The sequence below is a fragment of the Ailuropoda melanoleuca genome, chromosome 11 (genome assembly GCF_002007445.2).
Source record: "Ailuropoda melanoleuca isolate Jingjing chromosome 11, ASM200744v2, whole genome shotgun sequence".
In the NCBI taxonomy this organism is placed as follows: domain Eukaryota; kingdom Metazoa; phylum Chordata; class Mammalia; order Carnivora; family Ursidae; genus Ailuropoda; species Ailuropoda melanoleuca.
In genome coordinates, this window is record NC_048228.1 from 72,608,644 (window position 1) to 72,633,621 (window position 24,978).

General features: G+C 37.0%; 1 protein-coding gene across 1 annotated transcript in view; it reads left to right on the forward strand.

Annotated features, from left to right (window-relative positions):
* GABRA4 (gamma-aminobutyric acid type A receptor subunit alpha4) overlaps positions 1 to 24,978 on the forward strand; it is a 63,279-nt gene that overhangs the window by 13,189 nt on the left and 25,112 nt on the right. The window contains exons 3-8 of the mRNA XM_002917013.3: positions 2,022 to 2,089; positions 3,094 to 3,314; positions 3,488 to 3,570; positions 6,548 to 6,691; positions 7,524 to 7,676; positions 13,940 to 14,199. Of these exons, the coding sequence (XP_002917059.1) occupies positions 2,022 to 2,089; positions 3,094 to 3,314; positions 3,488 to 3,570; positions 6,548 to 6,691; positions 7,524 to 7,676; positions 13,940 to 14,199 (929 nt within the window). The remainder of the gene's footprint in view (positions 1 to 2,021; positions 2,090 to 3,093; positions 3,315 to 3,487; positions 3,571 to 6,547; positions 6,692 to 7,523; positions 7,677 to 13,939; positions 14,200 to 24,978) is intronic.

Genomic DNA, 24,978 nt, shown 5'->3' on the forward strand with positions numbered 1-24,978 from the left:
GGGGGGGGGGGGGGGGGGGGGTTAGGGTGGGGCCCAGCATTCTGTGCTTTAACAAACCTTCCAGTGATTCTAATCCAGTTAAAACTTGAGAACCACTGCCCGAAATTGAACTTTAAAGTAACTTTTGAATTCTCAAGAATCTTGTCAAACAAATGGTTCAGTTGTCAGGACATATGCAACCTTAATTGTTCTAAGTAACTTATCTCTGCTTGCTCTGACTTGCAGTAACTTAGTGCTTTTAATAATCGTTCTTAACTAGCAGAGTGATTTGTCCCACTCTTGAACCACTTTGAGTTAAAGCTCTATCTTCTAAGTTCACCACACATTACCATCTTCTTGGATTGCCTGTGTATTCCTGAAACATTTTGGTTTGATGAGCTTATTACTACCATATTTTTGTTGTTGTTTACAATTGCTCATTCAAACAAAAAGTCAATTAACTTCTCACACTTATTTTCTCTGTTTTCCAAAGGTGTTATTTTTTTTAAATGAAAGTTCATGATAGATCAATTTAATCTATACCTTTTCTTTCACACTACTTACAAATGATATATTTTTCTTAGGATACTTATTTAAGAAAGATTTATCTCATTCTCCTTCAAACTATTTTTCTTCCTGTGGCTCGGCCTTTGTCCTGTACAGGGAGAAATACTCTGATTCATTTCTATAAGGACAACTTTAGATGTAGGGAGTTAAGCTATACCAGCTGCTCTATGTCTTTTTTTTTTTTCTTGGCATAAATCCAATTGCCCAGCCAGTATCCAAAGGAAATAGTCCATCTTGATAACAGATGTTATGCTTTCCAATATAGAGTAGCTAGTTCTGGCCAAACAATGGTATAAGCCATCATTTAAGGAAATGATGTTCAAGAGAGCAACAATTTTTTATTTTTATTAGTAATAAAAAAGGTATATATAATAATAACTACTATGATTATTGAGTGCATTATATTCTAGAGACTGGGACAAGTCATTTACATTTATAATTTCAGTTAATACTCATTAAAACCTTTACCTATCATGATTCACGACTTGACGAAGATCATATATTTAAAAAGTGTTAGAGCCAAATTTAAATTCCACAATTCCTGATTTTAAGCGCCATGCTAAACCCAGATTGTGGCAATTTTCCTTTGTTTAAAATCTGTGTCAGCCCCCTTGTCATGATGCCCCCTACCTTTCTCTTCTGCCAAACACACCCATGTGTTTATTTCTGAACCAGTCTTATTTTGGCCTGGGAAAGAATCTCTGTAGTGGCCATTATCCGAAGCAAAGAGAAACTACTATTTTAAGTACTCTTATAAGAGAGTCACTGTGCTCAAGGTTTCATATGAGCAATTTCATTTGATCCCTATCAACAGTCTTGCCTGATATGTGTGGTTGCTGCTTTTGAGAGGTTCAGTAGCCTGCCCAAGATCAAATGGCTAGTAGGGGGCAAGAAGTGAATAGGTCTGACTGGTAGGAGAGTTTATCTTTGATCTCAGTCACCAGTGGATGGTCTGCCTATTGTTAAAGGTGACGTGAATCATTTTTGTGCTCGTTATTTCCCAGAATTCTCAGCTCTCCAAAGATGCATCCCTTACAAGTATTATGGTTTATCTCCTTACTCTTGTGGCTATGTTTCCTCTTTTTAATAGCTCACTTCTTTACTAAAGGCCAATCAGATGATGGCCTATAAAAAATTACAAAGGCTAAAAGCTTTTGTTCCCTGCTCTGCCTGTCATAACAATGCCCGGAGGTGATGTATTTTTGAAGAAACAAGGTTCCTCTAAGTAATTGGGGAGGATTTTTGTTGTTGTTGTTGTTTATTTTGTTTTGTTTTGCCTGTAAATAAACACTGCTTTCTGGTTCTATTCTTTTGTCTACATTTTTTTTTTAAATTTTAGGAGAGATGCATTATGTCACTGAAAATTTAAGATGCCAATAAAAACATAATATATCATATCTGCATTTACTCTTTAATTACCCTTCTTGCCTATAAAATTGGTAATTTTTTCCACTCATTTACTTCATATCTACTAGGTCCTGTTACAGAAGTAAAAACTGACATATATGTCACCAGCTTTGGACCTGTCTCTGATGTTGAAATGGTAGGTATTTGGGAAATTTAATGTACCTCTTGAGGTTTGAAGAAAACATGCACAAGAGAGGGCAATTAATATTTATTTTGTCATTAATCACACACAGCTAGAAAGTCAAAGAACCGCCTAATTAGTCTCAAAAGTCTATAAGGAGTAAGACATTGAATTTGCATTTTGGCTCTAACATTTGACTGTTTTTTGGTTTGGAATTATTCTCAACAAAGAAAAGAACTTTCTTATTACTAGTCTCCATGGCACAACCTTTTATGTAGTAAATTTTTCCCTTAGAAAATTATTGAAGAGGAGAAAATTGAAGAGTAAAATTAGTTTTTGTATGGAACTATACTGTAGTCCTAATTGCATTTAGTATTCCATGTTGGCCCAATTGCTCACTCCCTGCCCCCAACCCAATCCCTTCTCACCCTGCCTCTCATGCTTAAAGAAGTTAGAACACCAAACACTGGTCAGGATGAATTCATCCATACAGTTGTGCCCCCTAATATTAAGTATATGTAGTTTAAAGTTTAGAGGACCAATTTTACCTTTTTTCCTTGACCTGGCGCTCTTAGGGTAACTTTAATAAATTCTGTGAATATAAAGTTGCTTTTTATGTATTTTACTTTGTCTTAGAAATGCCTACAATTTTATGATTAATTATGCCATGATATTTGTTACACTTTTACTAATTTTGCTACCTGGTCTAAAGTACAACTGTAATTACCTGGTTCTGGCAATTTTATTAAATTATAGTAATTACTCCTGAATGATTCACGTATATGGTAATTTACTTATCTAATAAAGTAGAAGATTAAGGTATCAAGATGGACATAACATGCTTTAATTGCTGAGAATCTTTTAGCTCCATTCATTTAAGAAAATTTCTGCTCCTATTAATTTAGTTTTTATTTGGGTAGATTTTTTTTTTTTTTATGAGTGGGAAGGAGGCTAGGATTTAATGCGTATTTATGCGTAGTCATTTGTGATTTGAATATGTCACAAACTAATTTCCCTAGGAATACACAATGGATGTGTTCTTCAGACAGACATGGATTGACAAAAGACTAAAATATGATGGCCCCATTGAAATTTTGAGATTGAACAATATGATGGTAACAAAAGTATGGACCCCTGATACTTTCTTCAGGAATGGGAAGAAATCTGTTTCACATAATATGACAGCTCCAAATAAGCTTTTTAGAATTATGAGAAATGGCACTATTTTATACACAATGAGGTAGTCATTTTTGTCTTTTTCCTTCTTCCCTTTTTATGCTTTTTTCCATTCTTTCCTCCTTCCCTTTTTCCCTCTTTCTGCCCTTCCTTCCTTCTTTCCATGCTTCTCATTTTAGGTGTCATAAAATCATTTTTAAAGTAAGAGTTAATTTTAATTGCATTTTTCCACTATAGACTCACCATAAGTGCAGAGTGTCCCATGAGATTGGTGGATTTCCCCATGGATGGTCATGCATGCCCTTTGAAATTTGGAAGTTGTAAGTTATAATACAAATATTGTTAGAATTTATTAGTATCTAATGCAAGCTGATATTAATCTATGTGCATGATTTCCCATAATTCATTTAAATCATTGTTCATGAAAACAACTCTCTAAGATTTAACTTTTAGGAGAATATTTTAACCTCTTTTCCAAAAACCAAGAATCTACTTGTACAGATAGCCTAGGTAGACTGACTCATTAATGATAAGTTGGTGGTCCGTGGTGAAATTTAGGGACCTCTGAAATCCATGCATTGGTGGTGTAACAAAGAAAGCACAAAGGATTTTTAGCGGGCGGGGAGTAAATGAACAGTGTCTGTTACAAGCAGACTTCTTTATGGTAGATTTGAAAAAGGGTCAGAGAAATTTCAGGGTTTCTTGAAATGACAAGGGTTAGAATAATATCAGCAATGCTGTTAGTATCAAAATGGCTGAAGCATGATGAAAGCATAGTAGGAGGTGTGGTCTGATATATAGACAGAGCCAGATAATATGCCACCTTATAGACCACATTAAGGAGTTTGGATTCTATTGTAAATGCTATGGAAAGCCCTTGGAAGATTTTACTATGGCATTTGGCATTCTTTGACTGACATTTTACAATTTCATTTTAGCTTTTCTATAGAGAATGGATTGTAGGGAGGTTAGAGTAGAAGCAGAGAAGAGTTGGAGGCTATTGCTTTAGTACCATCCAAGATGGCGGTGGCTTAGACAAGGATGGCACTAGAGAAGAATCTGTGAGGTAGATGAATTGGAAATACTTTGAGGAGGTGAAGGCAAGAGGGTGAAATGAATGGGTAGAAAAGAATATGGGATTCAAAGCTTCCTTCTCTGAGATGGCAGAAAAATGAGATTGCCTCTTCTAATGTCTGCTACAATATTTGATTCAATCGGAAAGTACCAAAAATAGGTGCTGGCTTTTATTATTGTTTCAGATCCTTAGTGCACTGATTGTGAAACTGTTGCCTGCTATTACCATTGCTCATTGCATAACTTAACGAGAATTGGCCTTCACCCTTCTTTTACAACCCCTAGTAATCACAGTATTCAGTGAGCTAAGTTAATGCTAGAGAGAGTCATTTGCTCCCTGACCAGTGACTTAATGAGAGAAGATTAAAAAGAAAAAATACAGAGACAGAAAGGACAATCTCCCTGGGGGCAGAATTAAATACCATTGGTACTATAATAATTTAAAATCCTCCCCCCCAAGATAGTTCTTATCTATGGGAAGTTCTTTCCCATGCAGCCCCTTCTAGTTCCCATACACAGCACTCTTTGGAGTGACTTGAACATAGTTGATACTCAATCAGAGTTTGTGCTAAATAAAGAAATCAGTGACTGGTGACAGAAGCCATCAGGTGGCCAGACATTTAAGTGCTCTCATGCTTCCTCCTAAAAATGGGTCACGCATTCCCTGAGCTGGCTTGTGCTTTCAGAGTTTGTATGGGTCAGCCTGTGTGTGGATCACGAGGGCTTGCATACGGCTCAGCTAGTGGCTTCTCCTCCCTCCAGGGTCCCTGGGTCCAGGGTCCCAGGGTCCAGGGTCTTTGGAATTTGATTTTTTGGGTAAGGAATTAAAAAGAGAGACACCTTTTGATCACCTTCACCCATTTCGCCCATGTCCCCACTTCGTGCCTGAAATATTGAATCATTAAGAGAAGGGTTATTGTATCAAGGTAGGACACCAAGAGAAGGATACCTGATTTGGAATATCAAGGGCAGGGACATAGTATTCGGTGTCTTTTAAATGTATGATGAAGCATGAATATATTTCAGGAGAGAAATGTTGATATATAACTGTCTACTGCTAAATGGCAATACATACCTCAGAGTTTGTTTTGTGAGATCATTTGTAAAAATAGTCTCCTTAGGAGGGTGCCTGGGTGGCAGCGTTGTTAGGCGTCTGCCTATAGCTCAGGGCGTGATCCCGGCATTCCGGGATCGAGCCCCACATCAGGCTCCTCCACTGTGAGCCTGCTTCTTCCTCTCCCACTCCCCCTGCTTGTGTTCCCTCTCTCGCTGTCTCTATCTCTGTCAAATAAATAAATAAATCTTAAAAAGAAAAAAAGTCTCCTTAGGTATCAACTCCTTTGTAGAATTAAGCAATTTCGCTGAGGACCGACTGTGCTCTAGCCATTTTAGGAAGGTTTGTGGAGGGAGCCAATTCATCGTGATTCTTTTGAGCTTCTTTGTGTGTGAGTAAAGCTATCTGCTGCGGGTAGACTGGTAAAGCAAGCAGCTGGCTTCCATTCACATTGAACACCGAATAATGGAAAACAGGCTTAAATTGCCACTGGGAGGGATTTGTTGAAGACAGAAGGGGAAATGTCCTGATTGTAAGAGTTTAAAGGTAGTGGAACTGGTTGTGTAATTATATTCCCTGGAGAGCTTTACAAACAGCAGAGCCAGTCGTCACTGAGGAATGGTTCCCAAACAGCATGGGTATTGCCCAGAGGCAGTCTGGAATAGGTGACCCCTGGCGAGCTCTTCCAACGGTAGAATTTGTTTTTGGTTTTGTTGTTGTATGATTATAGGCAGCATCTGGTACGTTTCTAGTTGGCAGAACTGCCTGAGGATGGAAGAAGTCAGCATTGGTCAAGCACTGGAAGTGAGTTAGAATGGAAGGAAGTATTTTTTGGTGGAGGAGCATTATTTCCGCTTTTCAACTGTTTATCCTCTTAATATGGAAGCACATCCAAGTGCATTGATGCATATATAACATTTAAGTGGCCTTAGTTTTAGTCTCTCCTTCTCCCGTTCTTTGACATAAAAACAAGACATATGCTGAGTTGCAAGGCCTTTCATTTAATCTCTACAGTTTTTTAAATCTTAAGCATGTTTGAATAAATCATAATGATTATTGTTTCCTTTTATTCCATCTTTCTTGAACATGTGTAATATTCTTAAGTGTTGACCATCAGTACTGATGACGATGGACCACTGACTCTAATCACATTCTGGGCTCTCATTCAGATGCATATCCGAAGAGTGAGATGATTTATACCTGGACAAAAGGTCCTGAGAAATCAGTGGAAGTTCCAAAGGAGTCTTCCAGCTTAGTCCAGTATGACTTGGTTGGGCAAACTGTATCAAGTGAAACTATCAAGTCCATTACGGGTGAGATGCTTAACGATTAAAGTCAATGCTACTTGGCATTAATTTTCTAGCTTGCAAGTGAGATTGAAAAACACGTTTTGGGATTTGAGTCTTCTGAATCTTGGGTTTCATAGTCTGAGAATAAGGCCACTGCTTTCCTAAGTAACTTTCTTAGTATGTTGCTTTCAGATGTCATATTAAAAATATTTATCAACAGCTACCAGAAATCTTATAGTTTTTTTCCCTTATTAGCGTTTAGATTTTTGTCTAAAAGCCCATAAAAGATGGTTGAACTCAGGGATATTATGTATAGCTCTATGTTATACGTTTCTCTTTGTATTTTTTTCATATGTATAACATTTAGAAATACAGCTCTTTCCTAAGACTAAGGCAGTAAGACAGCCTCTCCCAAAGCGTATATGTATATATAACGTATATCTGTGTATTTCAATTCTTTCCAAAATTAAGCTTTAGATTTTCAACTGTGTGTGTATTTCCATTTTTTTTCTAGTGATTTTCCATAAAAGTTAGGTCTAAATTCTGCTCTTAAAAAATGCTGAAATTGAAGGCAAATCGCTTTCTCAGGACCAGACCTTTAAAATAGAAAGCACTGCAAGAATTTTTAAAAAGTTGTAGCTTAATAAATCGCTTAACCACTATATAGAACAAAAGTGTTTTTCTGTGTAATGATGTTCAATATCATTTCCTCCCTAGTTAGAAATATATATTTCTCAGTTTGCTTGCTATGCACCACAGATCATTCTTTGTCTAAAATACTGTTCGTTAGTCTGAAGTATGATTATGAAATCATTGACTAATTGCCTGCGTAACGAAAAATACGTTTTATGTGTAGGTGAATATATTGTTATGACAGTTTACTTCCACCTCAGACGGAAGATGGGTTACTTTATGATTCAGACATACATTCCATGTATTATGACAGTGATTCTTTCTCAAGTTTCATTCTGGATAAACAAGGAATCAGTTCCAGCTAGGACTGTATTTGGTAAGTGCAATTCATTTCTTGGGTATTTTTGTTCACGTTATATTTTGATCATGATTTACGGGAATAGCTCTTAGACGTCAAATTTTTTTCTAAGAAAATATTAAACAGTAATATATCAAGCTGTATTGAGAAAATAATTTTTCTTTCTTTTTTTTTTTCATAAGCTTTCATTTTACCCAGTCAATACAAATAAGGCTTGAGCGAATATCGGTAGGCCATCTATTCCTTTGGGGCCTTATCGTATTTCCCTTATTGAGACCAGGCAGATGCAGACCAAGTGTGAATCTGGATATGATTTCACTTTTCGTGATATTCTTGGGCTCCTACCTTAATGCTGTGTAATTGAATTAAAATCATATCTAGGTGTTAAAATGAAATGCACTGGGAACTTAAAACAAATAAAAGTCATGGCTGAATGAATATGAAAGCCTTAGAATAATTTGCCTTTTAATGAAGAGGAGCAAAATGCAAGTGGTTTAAATGCATTGAGTTGGATGATATTGTATGCTTAGTTTATTAGCTCATTGTTATGCTCTGTCTACATCTTTTCTTTTCTGAACACAGGCATCTTTTCTTCTTTTTGTTTTTATAATGGCTTCCTGTATATCATATTCTTAACTATATGAGGTCCAGAATACACCAGTTTTAAATTTTTATAGCTGTGAATAAGTCTTCTGTATATCAGCCATGTTTTTAAATAATACAATTAGTTATAATGATATTTATTTAATTTAACATATTTGTCTGTTCTTTTTCTATTGACTGTGAGTAGTAAAAGCATTCAGTAGTAGGATAAGAGGGAAAATGTTCACAGTTGCTCTGGACTGGAGGTACAATCCTCACAAGAGATGTCATGCTCCCTTTGCTTCTTCTAGTTGGTAGGATCAAAGCCATGGTATAATATCCCTTATCACACAACAGCAGGAGGGATGCTGGTGAGAACCTGGAGGAAGTGGGAGTTTCTCATTCTGCTTCCTCATCCTTATAGAGAACTGATCAGGTGTCTTAGTGTCCTCAATGCACCTGAACGTGAGGAAATTTTCCATAGACACCTGCACCCCCCTGCCCACCTTATTCTTAGGTTTATTCAAGATCCCTACTGGGGAAACTATTACAGGAGGGTCAATGCTGGGGGCAGGGTATGACCCCAGGAGGGCAGTGAGCAGGTAGCATGACACTACCTACTTCACAGAGTTGTGAGGGTTCAATTAAAGTATAATAGCATATTGCCAAGTGTTGAATAAATTTTACCTATTAAAAATGGGTGTAAAAATGAAAAAGAAACTCACAAATCTAAGCTTTGGGCTGTAACAGACTGGGGTTTGAAACCGGAATCTGGCATTTATTTTCTCCACCCATATACATCTCCATCCTCATGCATCTCTCCTTCGTGGACTGGTGAGGATTTAGATTGATGTTCAGTACTCAACACAGGGCACACGGTGCACTTAGTACATATCTGTTACTCTCTCTCGTACTTCTCTCACATAGAGGAGATTTATTTTGTTGGGACTTGGTTTCCTTGATTTTTAATTGTTTTTCAAGAAAATGTTTATTGTTATTGTGTAACAATAACAATATACCAGGTACTCTCCTAGGTCCTTCACGCCCTTCACCTCATGTAGTGTGCATAATAGACTTGGGTTTTTACATATCATGTTCAGAGTCAGCCTGACTGGGCAGGAAGTACCTGTGGAGGCTGAGCACAGACCAAACTCCCTTAACTTTCCCCAGCACAAATCACATCAATATTTCAAGAATTATCTGAAAATAAAAATAAAATCGCTTGTATACATATTATCACCTTTTTTTCTATGATCCTAAAAAATATCTAGAGCAGAAAATATTGACCCATTCTTTGTGCATCTGATGAAAAGGTAATAGTGTTTTAATACAGATTCTGCAGCCAGGCAGCCTCAGTTCTAACCACAAGGTCTACCACTGATTTGCTTTAAACCACCAATGAGTTACTTCTGCTCATTTCTTCATGTGTTACAACAGGATGAAGGATTGTACCTACTTCATAGGGTTGCTATGAGGATTAAGTGAATTAATTTGAATAAAGCACTTGGAACAAAGCCTATCACATAATACATTTTATTTAAGTGTTTATTATTATGCCAGTCCATGCTGCCATCTACCTCATTTAGGAATCACTACTTGATACTATAATATGAATGTCCTCTGTATTTTATAGTAATTGTGATTGTTTGATAAGCTTTGAAAGCATTTTTGGTTGAATACAAATTGGTAGCCACTGTACTGTCTCACTTGTCCCCAAACAATAGAAATTTCCAGTGGTGTGGAGAAGGATAACATTGATTACAGTGGTACCCACCAACATTTCCAACAGATAAGACACTGTAAGGATATTAGGTGGCATGTTGTAAGGATACTGATAATACTAATAATAGTGATGATAAGGTTTGCCTTCTCATGTATTCTTCACAATAACTCAGCAAGGTAGGTGTTACTAGTTTTAATAAGGAATATAACTCAAAGAAATCAAGAAACTTGTATAAAGTCACATACTTATAAGTTATGGATCCAGGACTATTTCTGCCTAACTTCGAAGACTGCTGCCATTTCTACTCTGCTATTCTGTCTTCACAGGAAGTATGAAGATGTGGGCATTTGTGGAGTATTCCAGAGCTTCTGAGTGAGATTGTAGGGATGTGTGCTGAAGATAATTTGTGGGTAGCTTTTTCCATTTGAACTGTGACATTTGCCTGTCTTGTGCTCATGTGCCAAGATGTTGGTTTTGACTGACCAGGGAAATTATGTATAATAATTTAGTCTTCAAAGACCTAAGATGTGTCAGAATGGTAATCATTAAACTGTCCATTGAGGCACTGAGATGGCATTTTCCTAAAGAAGTTAAGTTTTAAGTATGTGGGGAACATTAGCAGTCTATTTCATATGAGATTTAAGTAAAAAATTAAGTCTGGATTAGTATTTCTTTTTCCTAATTTTCATTTCCTTCTTCACTCAGGGAGAGAATGTGCTAGGTCAGGGATGTCACCAGAGATCATGGAAAAATAAATTCCCCCTCCCCCCAAATTAATTAGTGTAAATATGAGAAGCAGAGTGTGCTAAATTCTCTCCAAAGGCCCTCTATCTGCAAAGTTGTATGCCTTTAAGTCTTCTAATTATTTCAGTATAGTAAAACGTTAAGCCAGAGTAAATGCCAGCTGGCGTATCTAAATCATTACCAGTTCATTTTCTTGCAGTGGCCAGCCAAAAATTTACTCTTGTGCATAGTCTTAGCCTACTCTTACACGTCCTCTCCCAGTTCCTGGGCCAGCCAATATGGTACATATTCAGCATTATAAAAGCAGGTACTGGCATCAATACTTGAACGTGTCAAAAAAAATTCTATGGTTGTTGAAATGTTTTCAGGGTAGATGCCAGCTCGGCCATTTAGAGCAGATGCACTGTCTTCCTAGATGCAGAGGAAGCATGGCTCCTTATCTGAAGTTTGGCTTCGATTCGCTACTCTTTTGGTGTTTATTTAACCAAATGCTCTGTCTAAGAGCAGCTGTTAGAAGCACATTTGTGTCATGCTAGTGCTTTCTTTAAGTTTGACCACAAGGCAGAGAAGAACTTTTTCTCTGAAAGGATGGCAACTTCAAACTCTTAGCCCCTTGTTTACACAAGTTACTTTCCTAACTTTGTCAACGGTCGTATGACATGAACCATAATATTTGAAAGACTATTCTACAAGCTTTCAAACCAAATTGACTCAAACCAGTGAAAGAGAAATGGAGAGTGGCCACATATCTTTTGCATTTATGTCCACAGCATCATTTAACATCTTCATGAACTTGGTGATCTACCCTCCTTAGTGATCAGAAAGTCATTTTGGGATTGAAGGCTCAATAATGGCATTAATATCTTCCTAACTTAGCATTAATAAGGGAATTTCTTCACATGACAGCAGGAGAAGATGAAGACCACTACTTCAGATCTGCAGGAGAAATTGTTCTGGGATAAAAAAAAGAAATGTTCAAAGCAACCTGGGAAATGCTAAATCGTGTATATTTGAGTTTGAGTTTTCCTTTTTGGTCATCACATTATGCTGTGTAGAACTTTCTGGGTTCTGAGCAGTATTCTTATTTAGGCCTCACGGTTCATATTTTATTTCCAAGTGCTTTCAGCATAATTTCTGTGATAGTAGAGGAAATACACACAAGGCAGTTGTAAAACATTTTTGAATTCTTAATAGGCCATTAAACTTAAATTTTTATGAATAAGAAGAAAAACTTTGATTTATCTTCAAACTTTGTAGCTAAAATTTTCAAAGTTAATTTACATCTCACAGGCACCATGGGAATGCTGCCATTTTTCTGAGATCAAATGGAGGCCTAATAGTTCTAGGGTTTCTTTCTGAAATGGAGTCCAGTAAATTCACAGTACTCCGTTTTCATAGCTATTTCAATATCTTCATATTTGACCCAGGAAACATTTAAAAATCTGTCTTAGATGAATAAAATTCTAAAACATCACACTTTTTTTCTTTAAAAAGGGACTGCAACCAAATCCTCACGTTTCTTTCTCTGTAGCTTTGATGTAAAATTTTTAAAAGATCTATAGCTTTATACACTACACAGTCGCTCTAATTTTTTATGTTCTAAACATTGACAGTTCAGAAGGGACTGGAGAAAAAATGGAGTGGTGAGGAGGTGAAAAAATGAGTTTTTATTTATCATGCACATATCATGTATCCAGCATTATATGAAGCATGGTAAATACTGAAGCCGTGTTCGACATTTCTGCCCTGAAGGAGCCTACACTAAATGAGGCTGTGGAGACAGGCCTACATGCATGGAACAATTAGGGAGCAAGGCAGAATATAATTAAATGCTGAGTTGGAGAGACATATAATTTCTCCCTAATTTCAAATATTATTATTCCATTACTGTTTCATGGGGCTCACTGTCTCTTCAGTTTGACATGTTATTATTTGGCTTTTGGTGAAGGATTGACATGGATTGGAATATATAGTGTAGGTGACTTTTTCATTATCTTCATCATCCTCCCCAATTCAGGAGCTATTCTGAGCATTATATAGAATGAGTTTATTTTTATTTAGTTTTTTAAAGATTTTATTTTATTTATTTGACAGAGAGAGTGCACAAGCAGGGGGAAAGGCAGAGGGAGAGGGAGAGGCAGACTCCCCACTAAGCAGGGAGCCCGATGCGGGACTCCATCCCAGGACCTCGGGATCAGACCTGAGCTGAAGGCAGACGCTTAACCGGCTGAGCCACGCAGGTGTCCCTAGAATGACTTTAGATGGATGTAGTAAATTCTCACAGAAATCTCCAAGCTTAACTGGATAACATAGATTATATATGCAGATAGACAAACATGCAGAAAGAGACAACTATTAGCATCCTTAAATAACATGTTTCTCTATAGCTCCGGTGACAAGTGGAATTTTTCCGCTGAGAATGGGGACTAAACTTTTTTTCAGGCTGAGGAGAAGGCTTCCGTGGAGATGATATGCTTCAGAAACCTATTAATGAAAGAGATGTACCTCTATTCTTGTTGCAAAGATTTCCCTGCCTACCACAAACTGACGCACGGTAGATGTCTGGTATTTTTAAAGCCAAATTATTCTAGAAATCTATTTTTCCAGAAAAATACTTTTTTTTGCTTTTTATAAATTAAGCTCTTTCACAACTAGATTATTATTTTATTATTATCTTAATTCAATAGGTAATATTCAGTTTAAGTATCTATGATTCATGATTTTCCTGGTCGTGAGTCTCCATAGCAATGGGCCATGCCTCTCCTAGAAATTCGGATGCTCCAAATTACAGTGCTACCAACTGCTCCCTCCTGGTTGAGAATGAGTGCGTCAATGAGTCACCCTTCCTGTTAGGTGTACGTGTTGACTTTCTCAGGTACGTTGGCTCAGATACTAATACCAGTCCAATATATGATAGGTGCCGTATATACTTGTAATCTTTATAGCAAACCCAATAGGTAAGTATCAAATGAAGCCCAATGAGTTTTCCTCACTTCATCCAAGTCACACTGAGCCAATGATTGGAAGAGCCAGGATTTTAATGATATCTGCCTCTTACTTGAAAACCTGTGCTAATCTCACTGAACTGCTAGGGTTTGAATCTCCCATCAAAGATGGCTTAAGATATTGTAAACTTTGTTACCGCTCCCCCACCAAATCCCGAGGTTTGTTGGTTGGTTTGCATGGAATTAATGCTAAAGTATTTTGTCTCTTTGCTCTTTTGCTTCTGAAGGAATAACCACAGTCCTCACCATGACCACCCTGAGCATCAGCGCACGGCATTCTTTGCCCAAAGTGTCCTATGCTACTGCCATGGATTGGTTCATAGCTGTCTGCTTTGCTTTCGTATTTTCCGCCCTTATTGAGTTTGCTGCTGTCAATTATTTTACCAATATTCAAATGGAAAAAGCCAAAAGGAAGTCATCGAAAGCCCTCCAGGAAATACCGGCTGCTCCTGTGCGGAGAGAAAAGCCCCCCGAAGCTCCTCTGCAGGTATTTGACTTCATCTCCTTCAGTTTCAGATTGCAGCCTTTTGGTCAGATTTGCATTGCCAGGGGAAGAACTGAGAATTTGAAAATCCTGATAACAATTTGTAAGTCATTTAAAATCCAGAAAAATAGAAAAGGATCCTTGTAAATGTAACCTTTAAAACTGTGGTTAATGGCTTAAAAATTACACAGGTCTGGATGAGCTAGATTTACGTGGAGCTAGCTGTTTGAAACCTCCTGTCAGAATTAAAAGTTTTTGACAGGGACAAAATCTGACGCGTACCATTAAGAGGAACCCGTGGATATCTTTGAGTGGGTTGAGAAGTCGTTTTCATAGAGTTCATTGAACAAAGTCAAGCAGCGGTTCTTAACGTGATTCTACGTTAGAACTATTCCATGGGGCCTGGTGGGGCCTGTGTACTTGTATGAAACGAGAAAACAAAACCAATAAACAAGAAGACCCATAGTTGTAGCTGATCCACACCAAAGGTGAAGAATTATTGTCCTAAAGGGACAGACCTAAAAGGATATAAAAATCTAAGAGCTGTCGTTTACATTGGGCACATCAGTGATTCTGGGATTAAAAAAAAAGTTTTAAAGTAACGTTTTCCTCATGGACTCCAGTTGTACAAAAACAGCAAGAGCTTCATGAAAACAGGCAAGCAAACAGGCAGCTCCTCTTCCTCCTCTGTCCCCTCCCTCTCCCCCTCCTCCTCCTCCATTATCTCTTTCTTTCTTAATCTCACTCTACTCAGCTTCCTCTTTTTTTTTTTTTTTTAAAGATTTTTATTTATTTATTTGACAGAGATAGAGACAGCCAGCGAGAGAGGGAACACAAGCAGGGGGAGTGGGAGAGGAAGCAGCAGGCTCATAGCAGAGGAGCCTGATGTGGGGCTCGATCCCATAATGCTGGGATCACGCCCTGAGCCGAAGGCAAACGCTTAACCGCTATGCCACCCAGGCGCCCCCAACTCAGCTTCCTCTTGAATCAGCAGACAAGTTTCTGTGGTCACTTATCCACAGCCTTACGGTGGTAGTTGCCACAAGTGGTGGTCAAACACGCTTTAGCCCAAATCAAAGTATCTATAAATGATCTACTTCGTTGTCTGTAGATAATAACTCATTCCCTTATTTGTGGAATCTTTCATTAATTCCTTTAATTATTTTTTTTTAACTCATTCAACAAATACACATCCAATGCCAACCATGTGACAGACTCTGTTTATGGTCTGGGAATCCACAGTGTACATACCCCACTCCCCCCTGCAACAAATATCCTGCTCTGTGGAGCTGACAGGTGTGTAGGGTGAGGAAAGGGAGACGGATGATTTACAGAACATAACTAATAAGACACGCGGGATGTTAGATGGTGACAGCGCTGTGGTAGGGAAGAAGCCCCTAAGAGGAAGGACGGACCTGCCGCCACGGTCTAAGAGGGCTGGGATTCCATTCAGAATATAGGTGGTCAGGGAGGTCCTCCGCGGGAAGATGGCGGAGAACAGATCAGGTTAGGCCCTCACCCCCTGCAGGAATTAACTGTTCAGCGTTCAACAATCTACAGGTCCTACAGAGTTCTAGGTGCTGGTTCTCTAAGCAGGGCACGTGAGCAGGTAGGGAAATTATTGCCCTTCCCATTAAGTCAATTTTGGTAGTTTACATTTTTTTCTAGAAGAACCCATTTCACAAGATTTTTAAAATCATCAGAAAGGATTCTGTATACTCTTTTCAGTGAAAAAAAAAGATTATCTGCAGCTTTATTCCTTTCCCATTCCCTGTGGATAAATTTGTGCCCTCTCTGCCTTTGATTGTCGTTTTAATTGCTTTCTTCTGTTGTGCTGAGGACTTGGTAGAAACATTCTACGTACTATTCCTTTCCAAAAAAAAAAAAAAAAGTCTTGAGTATTTATTTATTTATTTATTTTACTGCTTCTGTTTTCTAAGTATTGATTTGTGATTTATTTTATTTCTATCGTTCTGCAGGTTAATTATGTTACTTTTTTTCTAGTTTCTTGAGTTTAATTCCTACTAATTTATTTTCACTTTTTTTTATTTAATAATAAAGTTTCCTTTATTGTGATGAGCTGTATTACATACAGCTTTGGCCATAGTTCAAAACTTTTGATATATAATATCATAATTATTTGCTAAATATTCTACAGTTACATGGCTGTTTTTCTCTATAAGCTAAGAATTATTTGGAAGATAATATTAAAATTTCCGAAGTGGATTTGTTTTATTTAGCTCCACTGTTTATTTCTAGTTGTATCACATTGTGTTCAGAAATGTTACCTGCACAAAAGTAAATATTATTCATGCTTTCATTATGCTCTGAATTATGTTAAAAGCTTGTAAGTGTTTGATGGCAATTTGAAAGAAGTTGATTTGTAGCTATTAAATCAATTTTACTTAAAACATTCTTATCATCCATCTAATAAATCACCTCTCATCTTCTTGATCCTTCAAACACCAAGAAAGACACAAACAGTTCTCCCACTGATTTGAGATTTGTGTTAAAATTTTCTCACATTTTGACTTTTTTTGTTTTATACATTTTGATGCTCTGATATGCAACATGTAAAGATTCATAACTGCTCTATTTTCATATCAGTCTATGTATTTAATCATAAAATAACCTTTTTTTGTCCCATATAATACCTTTTCCTTTGAATTCTATTTGGTCTGATTTTAATACCTTTTGTATTCTTTCTTAATATGTACTTTTGTAATATATTTTTACTACTAAATTCCTTATTCTTTATTTTCTCATGGACTTTGGAAGCTACATATCATATCTTTTTATCACCAGTGATTAAAGTTTTAAGACAACATATTTCTACTAATGATTTTCTAATAATGTTGAAAGTATAAAACTCTCCCATGTAGTTATTAACTTCTCCCAACCCCAGGATTGCTCAAGTCCAGAGATTCTGGATTTGGAGACATGTTTTATATACATAATTTTTTCTATTTATAATGAATCGGCATAGTTCTCTTTTCATTTTTGCAAAGTGAACTTGTACTCATGCTGTAATGGAATATTATAAATACCTCAAAGTACCACTTAATCAGAATAAAGCTAATGTCCAACGGTGGGGAGAGGACCAACAATCTTCTGTTCACTCCTTTAAACATCTCTCTTGGCTGCAGCAGTTGCCATTGTCAATACATGCTCAGCTGAACACACGCGATGGGCTAAGTCCACTCTGATTCAGTAGCTCCTCTCGGCAGGATGGGTCACGACCTGCGTGCAAATGACATAACCGATGTCAGGAAGATTAAATTTGTGAGGGCATAGATTCATAGTATTTAAGGGTGGGGAAGGAAATCTAGTCAAAATAGACATCATAGGCTTCATGTCCTCTACAACATTTGACTATGTATATATAATAACTCAGATCTGCACAGCAGTTTACTTGAAGAATACCTGTGTTCTAAAGACAGTGATTAATAGGTTAGCCCACCCATCCTCCTAACTCCAGATTCCTGCCAGAGCATAGCCAGCTTTTGGAGTGTCCATTGTCATTGAATGGCTTCAGTATCAAGTTCAACTTTGAAGGTTGAGAACACATTAAAATTGAGAGACGGAGGGAGGAAGTGGGAGAGGAACAGAGAGAGAGAGAGAGAGAGAGCAAGAGGGTGAAGGAAATTTAGAAGGAGAAAGATTGTGTTAAGAGCAAAATTTTAAACCATATTATTGGAAGAAAATATTCTAAGGATATATAAGGTTCGGAGTTTCAGTAAGAGATTCTTGTCAGACAGCTGAAATTTGTTTATTCAAATATGTATTCCAACTTGTATGGCTGTTTACTTACTTGAATGATGCTTCCTTTGTTTAAAATGTGCTTAAACTCCTGATTTGGAATTGCCCTGAGAGTCTACATGACATTTGGTAATTCAATAGTCCTTTGGTAAGGTCACTAGTGGCTTGATTCATTGTCACCATATGTGACCCATGGACTGTTAATGGCCTGGCAGAGGTTTATGGTGACCATTTCTATTCTTGGGGAATTGAAATGCGTATGGAGTATGGAATATTCATGAAGTAAGGAGAAAAGGCGGATTGGCAGAATCTAAGGGCAGCTGTGGGCAGCTTGAATATGTCTTTGGGCATCTCAAGAGGCAAAGCAGCTGTTCTGTTTCTCTGCTCAACATTACCTTAATTCTGCCTTTGATTCTGTCCTTCCAATATTTGAGTTGAGCTTCATTGTTGTGGCTGTATCCTTCCATATCCTTACTACTTTTGAGAGTATCTGTTCTCCCACTGATGCAGGTGATTTGGATTAATAGGATGGTTTAGAAAATAAATAACTATGAAAACAGGGAAGATTTCTTAAAATCCTATTTTTAAAAATCATTTGAAAATATATCTTATAGTCCTTGTTCAGTTAGAAAGTATGCATTTATGAATGTATGTTGTATCTTGTGAAAAAAACCCAATGATATAATGACTAAAATTAATTGGGCTCTTAAATTGTGTCAGGTACTATGTGCTATGCTTTACATGCATTACTTTATTTCAAGGTCGTGATAACTGTTTTACAAATGAAGAAACTGAGGCTTGAAGTTGTTAAGTGATGTATTCAAGAAATGGTACACCCAATATTTAAATTATTTCAGCTGTATCTGAATGCAGAACTTGTTCTCTTTTATTAAAACTCTTTTATAGTATTTAATTTATGATATACCTGTAAAGAATAGACAGTAGAACGTATATATTACATGCATGCATAAAATGATCAGCCCAACAGTCTTGTTCATAACAATAGCAAAATATTCTGAGCACTCCTTACATAGCAGTAACAAGAACTTTTACAGACATTCAAGCCTTAATGGCGGATTAGAAATGTTGATGGAAATGGGGAATGAGATCGTAGTGGCATCATTCACTAGAACAGAGAGCAGTGAACCACCTTTAATGAAGAAGCTAATTAGTTCAAGTTTAGATAGTGGCAATTTCCATAGCAGGACATTTTCTTTCTTCCCACAATAATGATGATTTTCTTTTTTCAAACTGCAAATGCATACTTCTCCACTGCATACCTTTCCTTTCCCATCTACCCAATTTCTTTGTTTCCTTTTCACTGTAACTATTCTCAGGGACTTCTCAATTTTAAAGTGTTTGTAGATTCTTACAAGGATATTTGTAAAATTAAAGAGCTATTTGCTCTACTTAGAGTCTTTAAGAAAAAGATGATATAAAGATATATAAATAATTCAAGGTGCTTCTTGGATTCAATAATTTAAGTGTACTCATGAGAATCTCCTTTTTTACTATCCATTCTTCAAAGTCAAAATGAAGCCTTATTTCCCATACGTGTTTCATTCTGATTGAGGTCAAGGATCTCAATGACATGATCTCAAGGATCCACATCTACGAAGTGGGGGTGATAATGGAACCTACCGGAAAGGCTTATCATGAGGGTTAAATAACATCGTACATGTCAAGTACATAGCGCAAGTGTAATGCCCAGTAAATAATTGTGTGGTTATTATTACCCTTTATTTCTTGAAGCATCTTCAACATTTAAAGTATGCATCACAAAATTTATCCTTTATAATATCCTGAAGTATTTTGCATAAGTAAATCGCTTCATATATGACTGCTCTATTTACCTAGCTTAGGTGGCGAGCTCCTTAATGAAATTGATTATGGTTTCTTTCTGTTTCCTCACACAGCACATTGCATGGTGTTTAATAGTTATAGTTTTTTGATGGATTATAATGAATCAACTCTAGGAATTAGACAATGGGAAATGTGGTGCCTCTGAAATTACATAAATATCAACCGTGTCCAAAAATATTCGTATTTTATGTAAAATTCTTTCTCACCAGAGTAAACGAGAGCATCAAACAGAAGTTAAGTAGTGAGCTAGAGCTGGGTCGCCGAAGGCATCTAGAACAGCAGATATTCCGTCTTAGCATTCTGAGACACACTTGCCAGCAGTTGAGCTTAGTGAGTGGGCAGCAATAGAGCTGAGAGGGATGCTTTGAAAAAAATAAGACAAAACGGAAAGCTCAGTAAAGCACAAGGGCAACTGTGCATTAGGAGGAAAGCATCATTTGTTGTCCTTTGCTCATTTTAGTCCTATCGCTTACACAGACGTCAATGCCTTTTAGCAACATCGGTGTTAAATACAATGATTTCCTAGCTGTTGGTAATACACAAGCTTCATTCCACTGCAACAGGGTGTACAAACTAGGTCAGTTTCAGATTTTCATTTTAATCATTCTCAAAACTCCCCTTAGAAAAGCTGTTCTTTAAATAGTTTAAGCTAACACGCAAAAAACTTTCATTTTTCCATTTGTCCATATTTCTTTCATTTCTGAACTGAGTTTAAAAATCTCTTTCCTTGGCAGTTTGAAAAAGGACGTGAAGCAGTGCTGTCAGTTCACTTGACATTTACGTGTGTTTGTGACAGTAGTTTAATGACATTCTTTACATCTTATATAAATTGTAGCTCCCCAAGCCCATACCTTGTTCAGTACAGAATGTTCTGTAGTTAGTAATGCTCTTTAGGCAATGAGTAATTGCTTAATTGCACAATTACTAAAAGGTATGATTTATGTCAAGAATAACAGAATTATGTTTCATTTTTAGCCATATTTTTTATCTTTTGGTTTTGTAACATGTCTTATGCAGACTCATGAGAAATTGTCATGTTGCTAATCCTTGAGAGCAAATCTAGTCATTTAACAAGTGTTTACCAAGCAACTGCTGTGCACCAGTCACCATGCAGGGCACTGAGGACTCAGAGACAATACTTAGGAGGGTTGTCTAGGGAAAGAGAGAGGCTAGTAGTCTTGTGAGTTAGTAGTATATTTAGGATATAGAAGTGTTGTTTGAGTCCTGGGTTTAGATTAATACAAGCATACTTTTTTTTTTAAGATTTTATTTATTTATTCGACAGAGATAGAGACAGCCAGCGAGAGAGGGAACACAAGCAAGGGGAGTGGGAGAGGAAGAAGCAGGCTCATAGTGGAGGAGCCTGACGTGGGGCTCGATCCCATAACGCCAGGATCACGCCCTGAGCCGAAGGCAGACGCTTAACCGCTGTGCCACCCAGGCGCCCCGATACAAGCATACTTTTAGTAGTGGGAACTTACTCTGAAATCTTCACTGCTGCCTCAGACCGGTCTGCTGAAATACCAGCCTCTTTATTCAATTACATATTGGGAACCTAATGAATATATTTATGAAAACTTATTAAGTGTCAATATGCTGGGAATACTGTGCTCACTCCCTTCATTGATATGAGGATAGTAGGGAGGACCAACATTCAATGATTAATTTCAAGTAATTAAATAATGATTAATCTGCAAAATGCTGTAGAGAAGCAGAGAGGGTAATGATAAGTTATATGACAGAGAATTAAGCTGAGACTCCACATTATTTTTTTTGAAATACAAAAAGTGACAAGTTAAGGGACATCATTCAAAATGACAAAAGGAGGAGAAGCAATCAGTTTTAATAGCTTATCAAAACCATGTTGTGCATATTTGGGTGATTATTGGTAATAATACTGCGTGGGAAGAAAAATGCCAACATTAGCATCATAATGAAATATGTAGTCTATTTCTTCCTCCAGAATGAGAAATGCCATAATTCTGATGCTGCTTTAGGAAGGCTAGATATATTAGCCAGTGTTCAAGGAAAGAGTAAGGCATCTTATAAACCTTGATTTATAAGGGTAGGGTGTGTGTGTGCGTGTGTGGTATAGCTATAGATTAATAGTAAATCCCTTCTTATTTTCATGTATTTTCTGTTTATAAATATCATGGCAAAGGAAGAAGCTGTGAAGTGTATTTATGTAGTACATGGAATTTGGGGGAGGTAGCACGTCATAACCATCCTCATCATTGTTTTTACTGTCTACTATGTTCCACATAGATGTGTGTGTATCTGTACATAATATATAGTGCTGATTGCTTTACATGAGATATCTCTAATTTCTGCAGTGAGTCCCAGGATGAATTGTTGTGTTGTTACACACATAATTTTATGGTTGAGGACACTAAGCCTTGGTGAAGTGTTGGAGACTTCCACGTGCATGGTACTGCGGTTCACTAGAGAAAACAAGGAGGCATAAAGGGTTTGTGTCTCTACTCTCAGTTCTCCAGTGTAGCTTTAATCACACAACCTAATATTTGGGTTTGCACTCCTCTGTTAGACAATGAAGTTACGCAAGATTATATCTAAATTTCCTTCTAATTTTTAAAAAAGATTTTATTTATTTATTTGAGAGAGAGAAAGAGAACAAGCAGGAGGAGGGACAAAGGGAGAGGGAGAAGCAGACTTCTCACTGAGCAGGGAGCCCATCACGGGGCTTGATCTCAGGACCATGAGATCATGACCTGAGCTGAAGGCAGATGCTTAACTGACTGAGCCACCCAGATGCCCCTAAATTTCCTTCTAATTGAAAATTCTGCATTACTACAAATTCATTTACTCTCTATAAATAATGCCAGCTTGCTTTATATTCTTTAACGTTAGCTTACTTTAGTAAAACTGATTAGAAGGAGGGTGATTCTTTTTGGGTTCACTGAGTCAGATAAAAAAAATATTCAGCTTATTTTATACTCACCTATATAGTGAAGATCATACTGTTCCAATAACAATAAGAGAATCAAATGATACCATGTTACCAAGTAGCAGAGAGTATTTTAAGCATTTTACATATATATATATTTTTAAAGATTTTATTTATTTATTTGACAGAGATAGAGACAGCCAGCTAGAGAGGGAACACAAGCAGGGGGAGTGGGAGAGGAAGAAGCAGGCTCATAGCAGAGGAGCCCGATGTGGGACTCGATCCCATAACGCCGGGATCACGCCCTGAGCCGAAGGCAGACGCTTAACCACTGTGCCACCCAGGCGCCCCTAAGCATTTTACATATATTAACACATATAATCGTCACAGCAGTCGTGTCCGGTCTTCATCCTAGCTTACAGATGAGGAAATTGAAGCACAGAGAGGCTTAAGTGATTTGTCCAAAATCATGCAGCTGCTAAGTAACCAAGCCAAGATTTAAATTCAGGTAATCTGTCTCCAAAGTTTAGGTTTACAGCTGTTAAGTAACCAAGCCAAGATTTAAACCCAGGTAATCTGGCTCTGAAGTTTAGGTTCACAACCACTAGGAATTGCTGCCCCCCGGTTATAACCTGCTACCATCACTACTGACCCTCTGTGCCTTACCACCACCCACTCGTTTCCCCTCCCAGTTCCAGGTTTCCCAAAGGCTGTTTAATGTTCACATTGTTGAAAGTATAAGCCATAATTTGGAACTCTATCCTGTTTATATATAAGCCGTGTCCATTAGCAAGTAGTTTAGCTTACATAGAAGCCAAAATCACAGAAAATTAGTCACACTTTCCAAATCTCCAGCTTTGCATAAAACACATGGGCATTTTGTCAAGGCTAAAAATTATAAATTGATTTAGTACAGTCATTTCAACAAACTATAGAGCAGTCCATGGTTTTCCCATTTTTTGACATTTTAAACATTTTAAAATACATTCAAAAGTATTATTATCATTTTTTTATTTGAAATAACCTGTCTTACACCTGTTGATATATTTAATTAACAATATTTACTTAGAACATATGCTCAGAAGAATTGTTTTGAAGGTTGTAGGGGAAATTTTAAAGAAGCTCAAGAGATAGTTTTTGCCCTAAATGAATGTGTACTATGTCAGGTGGCAGAGTATAGCGATGTACATCATCAAGAAGAGCAAATATTCTGTAGGGATCAGGGAACGTCGTGAAGAAACATCCTGAACTTTGAGAGGGCTGGTGGGAGAACTCAGCCTGACAGTGAGGTGAATTTCCCGATGGGCAGCTGATGAAGGAGAATGGCAAGGAAATGAGCTAACTTATTACTATAAATACCATTAGTTTGGTTTGTGATATTCATGGACCAACCTAAAGATCATTCTAGCATTGCTATATGATTAATAAACTATTACTTTATTACTGGAATTTTTTTATTACTTCTCCATTTACTCCATTATTTCTCCAGCACTTCTGGCACAAATATTTTTCTAAGAACCTAGCAAGTGCTCAAGAAATAATTACTGATTGATTTCATGCCTCATACAACTGAGATATAGACTCAGTTGCCAGGGATAGCAATATATGAAGGAACCACATAGTTCCATCAGTGAAATTTTATTAAACGTTTTTTTTTAAATGGCATTTCAAATTTTTATTAATTTGGTGATCTTTTTCCATCTATGTTAGTAATATGAGTGAATCAGCCCTTCTTTTAAGAGTGAAAAAAATCAGCTTCAAAAATTACAGCTGCTTGAAACAAATTCCCTCAATGTTTAGCTACATTTTCCAGCAAATTCTCTTCCCTAAGCTACTATATAAGATTATTCATTCCTTCTGGTTTATTTGGCTAAGCTGCCAATTTCCCTTTTGCTATTTTGAGGGACTAATTTCTCACAACATAATATACATAGCTAAATCTCTAGCTTTTCACTCAGTCTCAGATGTTTTAGAAGTTTCAAGAATTATCAGTTTGCGTATTACTTATTTCATTTCATTTAAATGAATTAGAGGATATTATGCATATAAAATATCTCTGGTAGAAGATTATTATGTATTTTGGTCAATTTAAGGAGAGGGCATGTTCCACTCAGATTGTATGGCATGATATGGTTTTCTATGTTCTGGGATTTCAGATTTCATAAGACTCTTACCCTGTCTAGCTTTGTTGCCTGAATAATACATCTTGTTCTCTCACAAAGCCTCTTTTATAGTGATCCTGAGTTTTCATATTC